Source organism: Emys orbicularis, chromosome 4, assembly GCF_028017835.1.
Source record: "Emys orbicularis isolate rEmyOrb1 chromosome 4, rEmyOrb1.hap1, whole genome shotgun sequence".
NCBI lineage: Eukaryota > Metazoa > Chordata > Testudines > Emydidae > Emys > Emys orbicularis.
Window position 1 is genome coordinate 151639903 of NC_088686.1, and position 11824 is coordinate 151651726.

Here is an 11824-nt window from a genome sequence, read left to right on the forward strand (position 1 = left end):
TAGACAGGAAAAGCCCCGCGAACTTTTGAATTTAATTTCCTGTTTGCCCAGCGTGGAGAGCACAGGTGACCACGCAGAGCTCATCAGCACAGGTAACCATGATGGAGTCCCAGGATCGCAAAAGAGCTCCAGCATGGACCGAACGGGAGGTACGGGATCTGCTCGCCATATGGGGAGACGAATCAGTGCTAGCTGAACTCCGTAGCAGTAAACGAAATGACAAAATATTAGAAAAAGTCTCAAAGGCCATGAAGGACAGAGGCAATAACAGGGACGTATAGCAGTGCCGTGTGAAAATTAAGGAGCTAAGGCAAGCCTACCACAAAGCCAGAGAGGCAAACGGAAGGTCTGGGGCAGAGCCACAAACATGCCACTTCTACGCGGAGCTGCATGCCATGCTAGGGGGTGCAGCCACCATTACCCCAACCGTGTGCTTTGACTCCATCAATGGAGAATCACGCAACAGGGAAGCGGGTTCGGGGTAAGCGGAAGATGATGATGATGATGAAGACAATGAAGATAGCTCACAGCAAGGAAGCGGAGAAACCGATTTCCCCAACAGCCAGGATATGTTTATCACCCTGGAACCAGTAACCCCCGAACTCACCCAAACCCTGAGGGCACACAAGGGACCTCTGGTGAGTGTACCTTTGTAAATATATTACACATGGTTTAAAAGCAAGCGTGTTTAATGATTAATGATTAATTTGCCCTGGCAATCGCGGCCAGTACAGCTACTGGAAAAGTCTGTTAACGTGTATAGGGATGGAGCGGAAATCCTCCAGGGACATCTCCAGAAAGCTCTCCTTCATGTACTCCCAAAGCCTTTGCAAAAGGTTTCTGGGGAGGGCTGCCTTATCCCGTCCGCCATGGTAGGACGCTTTACCACGCCAGGCCAGTAGCACGTAGTCTGCAAACATTGCATAACAAAGCATGGCAGCGTATGGTCCCGGTGTTTGCTGGAATGCAGACAACATCCATTCCTTATCTCTCTTTGTTATCCTCAGGAGAGTGATATCATTCACGGTCACCTGGTTGAAATGGGGTGATTTTATTAAGGGGACATTCAGAGGTGCCCGTTCCTGCTCGGCTGAACAGAAATGTTCCCCGCTGTTAGCCACGCGGTAGGGGGGAGGGGTGAAGTGATCATCCCAGATAATTGGGTGTGTGTGTGTGGGGGGGGGGGGGTAGTTGGGTTTGTGCTGCATGTTAACCCGGAAACCGCAGCCCCTCCTTTTACATTGCAAACCCATTTTAAATGGCCAACCCAAAGGGGCCTTGGTATGGAAAATGAGGGCGCTGCTGTTTGAAACCATTCCCACATGTTATGAAAGTTAAAAAAGCCAAAAGACTGTGGCTTACCATGGCTGCCTGCAAGCCGAATTCTGTTGCCTGGCACTGCGTGAGTGATCTCTCACACCAAACCGGCAGGCCCTCAATATAAGAGGAAAAATGCGACCTTGTAACGAAAGCACAAGTGCTGTGTAATGTGAACAGCAAAATTTAACGTGAAAGAGTGTACCCATTGTTCTCTAAAATGTGTCTTTTTTAACCACCTCTCCCTTCTCCTCCACCAGCTGCAAATGTTTCTCCTTCGCAGAGGCTAGTGAAGATTAGAAGGAGAAAACGGCGGACTCGGGATGATATGTTCTCGGAGCTCCAGATGTCCTCCCACACTGACAGAGCACAGCAGAATGCGTGGAGACAGTCAATGTCAGAGTGCAAAAAAGCACAATATGAACGAGAGGAGAGGTGGCGGGCTGAAGAGAGCAAGTGGCGGGCTGAAGATGATAGGTGGCGTCAGCTTGCTGACAGAAGGCAAGAGTCGATGCTCTGGCTGCTGGAGCATCAAACTGAAATGCTCCAGCGTATGGTTGAGCTGCAGGAAAGGCAGCAGGAGCAGAGACCGCCGCTACAGCCCCTGTGTAACCAACAGCCCTCCTCCCCAAGTTCCATAGCCTCCTCACCCAGATGCCCAAGAACATGGTGGGGGGGCCTCCGGCCACCCAGCCACTCCACCCCAGATGATTGCCCAAGCATCAGAAGGCTGGCCTTCAATAAGAGTTAAAGATTTAAAGTTTTAAACTGCAGTGTGTCCTTGTCCTTCCCTCCTCCCCCACCCAACCCGGCGCTTCCCTCCTCCCCCACCCCTCCCGGGCTACCTTGGCAGTTATCCCCCTAGTTGTGTGATGAATTAATAAAGAATGCATGAATGTGAAGTAACACTGACTTTATTGCCTCTGCAAGCGGTGCTCGAAGGGGGGAGAGGAGGGTGGTTAGCTTACAGGGAAGTAGAGTGAACCGGGGGGGGGGGGAGAAGGGTTCATCAAGGAGAAACAAACAGAAGTTTCACACCGTAGCCTGGCCAGTCACAAAACTCGTTTTCAAAGCTTCTCTGATGCGCACCGCACCCTGCTGTACTCTTCTAACCGCCCTGGTGTCTGGCTGAGCGTAATCAGCGGCCAGGCGATATGCCTCAACCTCCCACCCCGCCATAAATGTCTCCCCCTTACTCTCACAGATATTGTGGAGCGCACAGCAAGCAGCAATAACAATTGGAATATTGGCTTCGCTGAGGTCTATCCGAGTCAGTAAACTGCGCCAGCGCGCTTTTAAACATCCAAATGCACATTCCACCACCATTCGGCACTTGCTCAGCCTATAGTTGAACAGGTCCTGACTCCTATCCAGGCTGCCTGTGTACGGCTTCATGAGCCATGCCATTAAGGGGTAGGCTGGGTCCCCAAGGATAACAATAGGCATTTCAACATCCCCAATGGTTATTTTCTGGTCCGGGAAGAAAGTCCCTTCCTCCAGCTTTTGAAACAGACCAGAGTTCCTGAAGACGCGAGCATCATGTACCTTTCCTGGCCATCCCACGTTGATGTTAGTGAAACGTCCCTTGTGATCCACCAGGGCTTGCAGCAGCATTGAAAAGTAACCCTTGCGGTTTATGTACTCGGTGGCTTGGTGCTCCAGTGACAAGATAGGGATATGGGTTCCGTCTATCGCCCCACCACAGTTTGGGAATCCCATTGCAGCAAAGCCATCCACTATTACCTGCACGTTTCCCAGAGTCACTACCCTTGATATCAGCAGGTCTTTGATTGCATTGGCTACTTGGATCACAGCAGCCCCCACAGTAGATTTGCCCACTCCAAATTGATTCCCAACTGACCGGTAGCTGTCTGGCGTTGTAAGCTTCCACAGGGCTATTGCCACTCGCTTCTCAACTGTGAGGGCTGCTCTCATTCTGGTATTCTGGCGCTTCCGGGCAGGGGAAAGCAAGTCACAAAGTTCCATGAAAGTGCCCTTACGCATGCGAAAGTTTCGCAGCCACTGGGAATCGTCCCAGACCTGCAACACGATGCGGTCCCACCAGTCTGTGCTTGTTTCCCGGGCCCAGAATCGGCGTTCCACGCCATGAACCTCCCCCAGTAACACCATGATTTGCACATTGCTGGGGCCTGTACTTTGTGAGAGGTCTATGTCCACGTCAATTTCCTCATCACTCTCGTCGCCGCGCTGCAATCGCTGCAATCGCCTCCTCGCCTGGTTTTGCTTTGGCATGTTCTGGCTCTGCATATACTCTAGGACAATGCGCGTGGTGTTCATAGTGCTCATAATTGCCGCGGTGATCTGAGCGGGCTCCATGATCCCAGTGCTATGGCATCTGGGCTGAAAAAAGGCGCAAAACTATTGTCTGATGGAGGGAGGGAGGGGCGAGTGACGACACGGCTTACAGGTACAGGGAATTAAAATCAACAAAGGTGGCTGTGCATCAGGGAGAAACACAAACAACTGTCACACAGAATGGTCCCCCCAGAGATTGAACTCAAAACCCTGGGTTTAGCAGGCCGTTGATTTCACGGAGGGAGGGGGAAGCAAATGAATACAGAACAAATCTGGTCCATCTATTTTTTACATCTTAAGCTGGCAGCAGACCATGCAGCATGACTGATAGCCATCGGCATCTTCTGGGTGCTTGGCAGAAAATAATGTACTACGACTGCTAGCCATCATTGTCAAGACGGTTCAATAGGACTGCCGGCAGGACTGAGTCTCCAGGAGACAAAACATGTCTGCCCAGGTGCCTCTGATTGAACTCACCGAGGAAGATGACGATGACAGCTATCAATCGTAATACACCATCTACTGCCAAAAGGCAAGGAGCTGCTGCTGTGTAGCAATGCAGCCCCACGTCTGCCAACACCCAGATAGCCGATGACGACTACCAGTCATACTGCACCGTCTACTGCCAAAAGGCAATTAGCTGCTGCTGTGTAGCAATGCAGTACCACGTCTGCCGGCACCCAGATGACATATGGTGACGGTGAGCTGAGCTGAGCGGGCTCCATGCTTGCCGTGGTATGTTGTCTGCACAGGTAACCCAGGTAAAAAGGCGCGAATCGATTGTCTGCCGTTGCTCTGACGGAGGGGGAGGGGCTTGACGGCATGTACCCAGAACCCCCCGCGACACTGTTTTTGCATCATCAGGCATTGGGATCTCAACCCAGAATTCCAATGGGCGGCGGAGCCTGCAGGAACTGTGGGATAGCTACCCACAGTGCAATGCTCCGGAAGTCGACGCTAGCCTCGGTACTGTGGACGCAGTCCGCCAACTTAATGCACTTAGAGCATTTTATGTGGGGACACATACAATTTACTGTATAAAACCGATTTCTATAAAACCGGCTTCTATAAATTCGACCTAATTTCGTAGTGTAGACGTACCCTGAGGCAGCAACAAAAGAATCTGTTAGACCCTCGAGAGAATCACCCCCCTTCCTTTGGGCAGTTTGGGACAGCGATGAGGTAATACTCACCGACTCTGAAGGGGGGGACAAAGCCAAGAGGAAGGAAAGGACATGATAAAAGGGAGAGACATTTTGCCATGCTCTCTCTCTTCCACCTACATCTACAGACACCACACCAAGCGACTGAAACGCTGATCAAAGGGGAGAGCCTGGCTGAAAAGCCAGCCTGTGGTGAGAAGCATCTAAGTTTTTAAGGACACTGAAAGTGTTAAGATCAGCGTAGAATGCGTTTTGCTTTTATTTCATTTGCCCAAATCTGACTGGTTATGTTTTGACTTGGTGCTGCTTTGACCTGGCTGACCTCACCTGTGATGCTGGCAGACCAGGTGCCACCTCATGCCAAGGCCTCAGCTAAACCCTGACAAATACAGAGCCACGGGGCCTAGGGAGCCACTCTGGCTCACCTGTGTATTATACTGTTAAAATAGGTATTAGAGTTACAGAAGTGTTTAGTTAGACAGTATAAAGTACTTGTAGATTGCTGCATTCTGTAATCTCACTTATACCTGTATCCCATGTTGTAATATTTAAGTGTTGGCTCTGTAACTGGAAATCACTGGCCAGGCAAGAAGCATTACCAACTGCAAGGTTCTAGTTTGCCACAGGTGTTCTCTCCGGCCCAACCGAAGAAGGCCCAGAGCCAGGACACGAATCATTGTGGAACATCAGAAGACAAAAGGCTTTGTGAATTGCCTTCCCCCACCCTCCATGAAAAAGAGACTGCAGCTGAATTTGCAACTGGAAGCAGGGCGGGAGGAAGGAATAAAAATTGTGTTTCATGCTGCTTGGATTCTGAAAGGCAAAGACTACCAAGCATAAGTGAAAGATCCCCAGAAAGCCTAGGTTAGCCCTAAAGGACATAGAGAGCTTGCTTATTATAGAAGCTTCTATTACCTTTTGAAACTTAAGGCTGTAACTCCTTTGGGTGCACGTTTACCTCCTTTCACTATTTCCTTTGCCTGGTTAATAAATCTTTAGATAGTTTTTTCAGTAGGGCTGGCTCCAAGCATTGTCTTTGGTGTGAGCTCTAAGGTGCAGTTGCCCTGGGGTAAGTGACTGATCCTTTCAGACTGGAAGAAACCTGTGATCTTTGATGTAAGGGACCATCTATCACCCAGGCAACCTTACCTAGGTGGCAAGCTAGAGCAGCTTAGCCAAGGGGATGTCTGAGATTCCCTGGCTAGGCTGTTCTAATGCCTGAGAGGTTCACACTGGATAGGTGAAATCTAAATCCAGACCTCCCACCCAGTTTGGGGTTTGCACCCTGCCTCGTAACAGTCTGCCCTGAGGTTGGTACTCCTGCTGCTCAGCCACTGCAGGACACCTTGACACCCCTGGCTCCTGGGGGCCACCCACGAGCCAAGACAGACACTGCCAAAGGGGCCTAGATCTCATCTCTGCTGGGCACCGAGAGCCATCCCTGGGGAGTAGATTCCTGGCCACCACTCACCCAAGGGCAGTGGGTCTATGGGGAGCTGCCCCCCTCTGCTCCCGAGTCCAGCTCAACGAGACAGGGCCCTGCTCTAGCTCCATGGTGCTCAGGGTAGAAGGCAGGGCAAGCCGCCCCCTGCCAGGGCAGGAGATAGTAGCAGCACAAGCCAGATCCAGGGCCAAAAGGGGGCAGGGACAGACCACTGCCTGGCTCAGTGTTTGGCAGAGTTCCCCCATCATACCCAAGCCTATTTCTCACACACCAGAGCAGGGAGGGGCAGTACTGGAACAGCAGGACTGGGCACCAACCCTGGCTCTGTCATTGGCTCCTCTCCCTGGAGCCGGGGGGGGCTAACTGGAGTGAATGTCCAGCCGCTCTTCCCCCCTGAGCAGTGGGTGGGCAGTGTTACCCACAGTTCTCACCGGCACTGGGAATGAGCCCAAGCCAGTTACAGACTCAATGTGATGTGTAGCACTGGGACAGCAGGAGGGAGGGGTCATGTGTGTCCCCCATCCCAGTTCCTTAAGCAGAGTCCCCTCCCCTGCTCAGGGCCTCAGTTTCCCCACCCCCCATACAAACATACAGGAGTAAGAGCCCCTGAGCGAGGGGTTGCTAGATGGGAGAGGCTCTAAGAGCCTGGGTCGTGTGCCCCCTACCCACCCACTCACTCACTCCCCCCTGTACCCCACACCCTGAAGCCCTATTCTCCCCCAAGGCAGGTGCAGAGGAGCTGTGGCACTGGGTGTAGGCCCTTTATTGTAGGAGTGGGTCTAGGAAGCAGGCTGGGCAGTGCGGGGGGCCCAGCCGTCACCGGTACAGGTAGTCGGCCTCAATGTTGGCCGCGATCTCGGCCTCCCACTTGTCCCCATTGTTGAGCAGTTTCTCCTTGTTGTACAGCAGCTCCTCGTGCGTCTCGGTGGAGAACTCGAAATTGGGGCCCTGCAGAAACCAGGAGAGCAGACAGTTGCTACCAGAGCCAACCTGCCAGCAGGGCCTCACCCCCAAGACAGAGACTCATGGACGGACAGACTCCACCGTGCCCTTGCCCAGTGCAGAGACCCACCAGGACCTCTCTCCTGCCCTACAGAGACCCTCAGAGGCCAAGGTATATGAGGGCAGGTCTGGGGAGAGATCGCATGCCTGGATCCCCTGGACACCAGCCCCACGCGCAGCCGGTCGCATTCACCTCCACAATGGCGTCCACAGGGCAAGCCTCCTGGCAGAACCCGCAGTAAATGCACTTGGTCATGTCGATGTCATAGCGGGTGGTTCTGCGGCTGCCATCAGCGCGTGGCTCAGCCTCGATGGTGATCGCCTGGTGGGGGGAGGGGAGAACACGGTCACCCCCGCTCCAAATACACTGGCACCCAGAGGGGACCAAACCAAGGTCCCCTTGGGACGAGATCCTAGGGAGCAGAGCGGAGCAGAGACCGGGCGACCTCACCACAGAAGAGTTGCTTACCTGGGATGCACCATGCCAGAGACAAGCATCAGAGAGGGGCTCTGGGGCTGGGAGGTGCGACCCCACATGGGCAACCCCTGGGGCAAGGGGGAGGCTCACCTGGGCAGGGCAGACGGCCTCGCAGAGCTTGCAGGCGATGCACCGCTCCTCTCCAGACGGATAGCGGCGCAGGGCGTGCTCCCCCCGGAAACGCGGGCTCAGGGGGCTTTTCTCAAAAGGGTAGTTGATGGTGGCAGGTTCCCGGAAGAGGTAGCTCAGGGTCATACCCAGACCTAGAGGAGGAGCCAGGGGAGGTTAGAATCCAGCTGAGGAGCAGCAAAGACACTAAGCATCACTCAGACCCTATACCATCTCCATGTGCCCCCCCCCCCTGCCATCTCACTGGCACAGGGAAGCATCCATGCCTATCAGACCCTCACAGCCCACCTTCCCCCCCATTCTCAATCCCAACAACCCCCACACCAGGTCCCACCACAGCCATCCCATTCCAGGTCCTGCCATCACAGCCCATCCCAACAGAACCCGGGGCTCACCTCGGATGAGCTCTGTCCACAAGAGGGTTTGAGCAGCCCGGTCGGTGATGGATTTCATGTCCGATTTCACCTCCTGTACATTCACATACTCTGTAGGGGAGACATAAACCATCACCGCCCTACACAGACCAACATGAAGGAGCTGGGACAGGCACCCATCCTCTGGATACGGTGCCCTGACAGCACCTGAAAGGGACTCTATGGCAACTTGGGGGATGGAAGAGACCTAACTTGGATTGTGTACCCCTTGGAGGAAGGGACTCTGGCTGCAGCCCCCTGGGGGGGCAGGAGAAGCAGACTAGACTCCATGCCCTCCAGAATGGGCTCTCGATGCTGTGCCCCCAAGGAGAGCTCTAGAGGCAGCCTTGGGGAGGGCCGGAGGCAGTACTTACTGTAGGACTTTCTCGAGGCTGTAACACTGAGCAGCCGGGTGAGACTCAGGCAGGGTGGTGTCCCTGGGGGAATCAAGGAGAAAGGTTAGAGAATGCTTCCAGCCCCAGGGGGCAGCAGAGGGAAAGAAGGCTCAGCCCACAGCCCTACAGTGTGGGGGAGCTGGTTGGTCTCCCTGCTGCTGCAGTCCTTACCTGTGCAGGAAGCTCGGCATATCATCCACAGCGCCGCCATGCTGAGCCCAGGGCAATCCTGCAGCACAAGGGAGGAGAAGGCAGTGTCAGCTCACACACGCCGCCTGGCACCTACCCAATACGGGCCAGCCCTGCCCACCAGCCCCTGAAGCCAGCACACCACACCCAGCAAAAACAACAAGGAGTCTGGTGGCACCTTAAAGACTAACAGATTTATTTGGGCATAAGCTTTTGGTCTTTAAGGTGCCACCAGACTCCTTGTTGTTTCTGTAGATACAGACTAACACGGCTACCCCCTGATACTTCACACCCAGCAAACGGGACTAGAGGATGGCAGTACAGGGCACTTTCCCACAGGGGTCCTGCAGCTCCCCCCAGGGATGGGACCCAGGTGTCCAAGGGCCGTAGTGCAGGGCACTTTCCCACAGGGGTCCTGCAGCTCCCCCCAGGGATGGGACCCAGGTGTCCGAGGGCCGTAGTGCAGGGCACTTTCCCACAGGGGTCCTGCAGCTCCCCCCAGGGATGGGACCCAGGTGTCCGAGGGCCGTAGTGCAGGGCACTTTCCCACAGGGGTCCTGCAGCTCCCCCCAGGGATGGGACCCAGGTGTCCGAGGGCCGTAGTGCAGGGCACTTTCCCACAGAGGTCCTGCAGTTCCCTGCTCCGGGACAGGGACCCAGGCATGCGGGACGGGGCCTCACCCTGCCGGGGAGGGGCTGAGTGACCTAGGACCCATCCTGGCGGCATCTGGGTCTGGCGGGCAGCAGCGAGCCAAAGAGACCCAGGCGTCCTGCCCCGCCCAGCAGGAGCAGAGGGCGAGGCTTGTCTCGCCCCGCTCAGCTGCCATGCGCATGCGCAGCCGCCTGCGCTCCTGAAGGTCCCAGTGACCCGAGCGAGGCCGGGAGGACCGACCCCGGGGGAGGGGGAGGGGGGGGCTGCCGGGCATGGGCGGGGCCGCGCGCGCTGCGCGGGGCTGGGGAGCCGAACTCACCCCTGCGGGGATAGCACCGGGCACCCCTACGCCACTCCGCTCCGAGTCTGCAGCGACCTGGCCAGGCTTGGGTCCGGCAAGCGCTAGGGCCAATCAGCGTCCTGCTCGTGTCTCATTGGCTACGGGGCCGGGCGGGAGGCGGGGCGTGAGTTCTGATTTGGCAGCGCGGACGTGACGAAGGTTAAATGGGGTTAAATGATTGGCGGAGGGATGGGATTTAGGGCGGGATCACTAGTGGCGGCCTCGGTTGATTGGTGATTGTGAAAGGTGTGGGGGGCGGGGTCACCTCCGGACGGCCAGTCGAATTGGTGGAGGGGAAGGGGGCGTGGCCACATCCAGAACGGCCAAATGGATTGGCGGAGTGGTATGGGGGCGGATTTACACACATAACGGACACGCGGATTGGCGGAGAGCCGTGGGCGGGGGGCATACACTCCTTCCTATGACGCAGGGGGGGGGGCGGGGCCTTTCAGCGCACGCGTGGATGGAACGTGGGGTTTGAGGCGGCCCGGGCCTCGTGGGGTGGGTGGCGTTAATCCAGAGTAGTAGGGCCCTGTGTGGATGGGCCTACACGGTCTCACTTCGGTTTAGCAGCGGCTGATCCAGTTTAAGGGTATGGCTTCACTACACGCCCTATCAGCGGGTAGCAATCGATTTATCCGGGATCGATAGATGGCGTCTCGTTAAGACGCGATAAATCGATCCCCGAACGCACTCCCCGTCGACTCCGGAACTCCACGGGAGCGAGCGGCAGTAGCGCAGTCGACGGGGGAGCCGCGGCCGTCGATCCCCCGCCGCGTGGACCCCAGGTAATTCGATCCAAGATACTTTGAGCGTAGCTGAAGTTGCGTATCTTGGATCGATTCCCCCCCCAGTGTAGACCAGCCCTAACTGTGCACCTGCAGTTAATCCGGATTAATCTTTCTGTGTAGACAAAGCTTGCATCCCCTGTGCCTTGGTTCCCCACCTGCAGCATGGGGGTGGGATCCACAGGGCTGTACTGCACTGGAGACCGTGGGGTGGTTGGACAACAGGGGCCCACACTGCAAGCGAGAGGGACCATGGAAAGGGGGGGAGACACCATCCTTGGGGGGAGGAGATGGTTGCTGACGTTGGGAGAGCCCCTTAGACCCCCCAGTGGCAACAGCGGCTGCCCCCGTGTGATTGGTATAATCAGCCCGTAGCCAGAGGGACCTTTCCTTTTGGATGTGGGACTCAACCATGACAATGGGTGTATTGGGGGTCGTGCCCTTGTCCAGGCTGGCGAGTCCATTAGAGCCATGTTTGCTTCCTGTTGCTTTAGCAACGTGAATGGAGCTTGCATGTGCTGTGACAGCGTCCCCGTTTGGGTGCCTGGCTTTCTGGGAGCCATTTGCAGCCCTCTGAAGTGTGACTTCCCGAGGGGCTGTTCCTGGGAGTGTCCACGCCAACCCCCTGGCTTTAGCGGGAGATGGAGGTTCTCAGCACTCCTTGAATCAGGCCTGGCCTTGCCTGAATTTGCGGACTTTTTGAGGCACTAACGCAATGAGCCCCTGGCTCAGCGAACACCTACACAATCCAGCTCCTGTGGAACAATCAGTTCTCCCACGGCTGTCCCCCAGTGCAGGGCCAATGAGAGGGGGGGGAAGCTGGTACAAATTACCAGGGCCCAGCGGTCCGGAAGGGGGCCCGGCTTCCCCGGCCCTGTTTAGCCGGTCCGGCCTTGCTGGGCGGCCCTGCCCCAGTGCTCTGAGATTTTTTTGCAGGTGCCTGTAAACTGCTGTACATCACAGCTGTGCAGCAGTGCATGGGAGAGGTGCCCCAGGCGACGCTGTGCTGTGTGTGGATGGGAGGAATAAACGCCAGGGAAGCAGGGCTGCTAATGCAGGTCCCCTGGGCATGACCGCGATGGCCAGTGTGTCTAACACATTAATTGTGGCCCAGATCAGTGTGCTGCATGCTGGGCATGGCAGGTGAGTCAGGCACCTGGCGTGAGTGGAGGGTGGGCTCTGTGCTGTGGCTAGAGGA

At 55.8% G+C, this 11824-nt stretch overlaps 1 protein-coding gene across 2 annotated transcripts; it reads right to left on the minus strand.

Moving 5' to 3' along the window:
• Positions 1 to 6988: 6988 nt before the first annotated feature.
• Positions 6989 to 9909, minus strand: NDUFS8 (NADH:ubiquinone oxidoreductase core subunit S8). 2 transcript variants are annotated; one of them, XM_065403521.1, is made up of 7 exons: positions 9818 to 9909; positions 8829 to 8886; positions 8637 to 8699; positions 8245 to 8334; positions 7811 to 7983; positions 7436 to 7564; positions 6989 to 7188 (listed from the first exon to the last, which is right to left on the minus strand). In XM_065403521.1, exons 2-7 carry the CDS (start codon positions 8866 to 8868, stop codon positions 7057 to 7059), a joined length of 627 nt encoding a protein of 208 aa, XP_065259593.1. In that variant the 5' UTR covers positions 8869 to 8886; positions 9818 to 9909; the 3' UTR covers positions 6989 to 7056. The 2 variants fall into 2 exon arrangements, with proteins under 2 accessions (XP_065259593.1, XP_065259594.1); XM_065403522.1 differs by lacking the exon at positions 9818 to 9909 and adding an exon at positions 9528 to 9637.
• Positions 9910 to 11824: the final 1915 nt, after the last annotated feature.

Excerpts from the sequence above, each read along its gene's own strand:
- NDUFS8 (XM_065403521.1), bottom strand. The coding sequence starts at position 8,868 with ATGGCGGCGCTGTGGATGATATGCCGAGCTTCCTGCACAG. Across the intron at positions 7,565-7,810 it reads AGGCCGTCTGCCCTGCCCAG|GCGATCACCATCGAGGCTGA; the intron begins GTGAGCCTCCCC and ends TCCCCCCACCAG. Across the intron at positions 7,189-7,435 it reads CTGTGGACGCCATTGTGGAG|GGCCCCAATTTCGAGTTCTC; the intron begins GTGAATGCGACC and ends TGGTTTCTGCAG.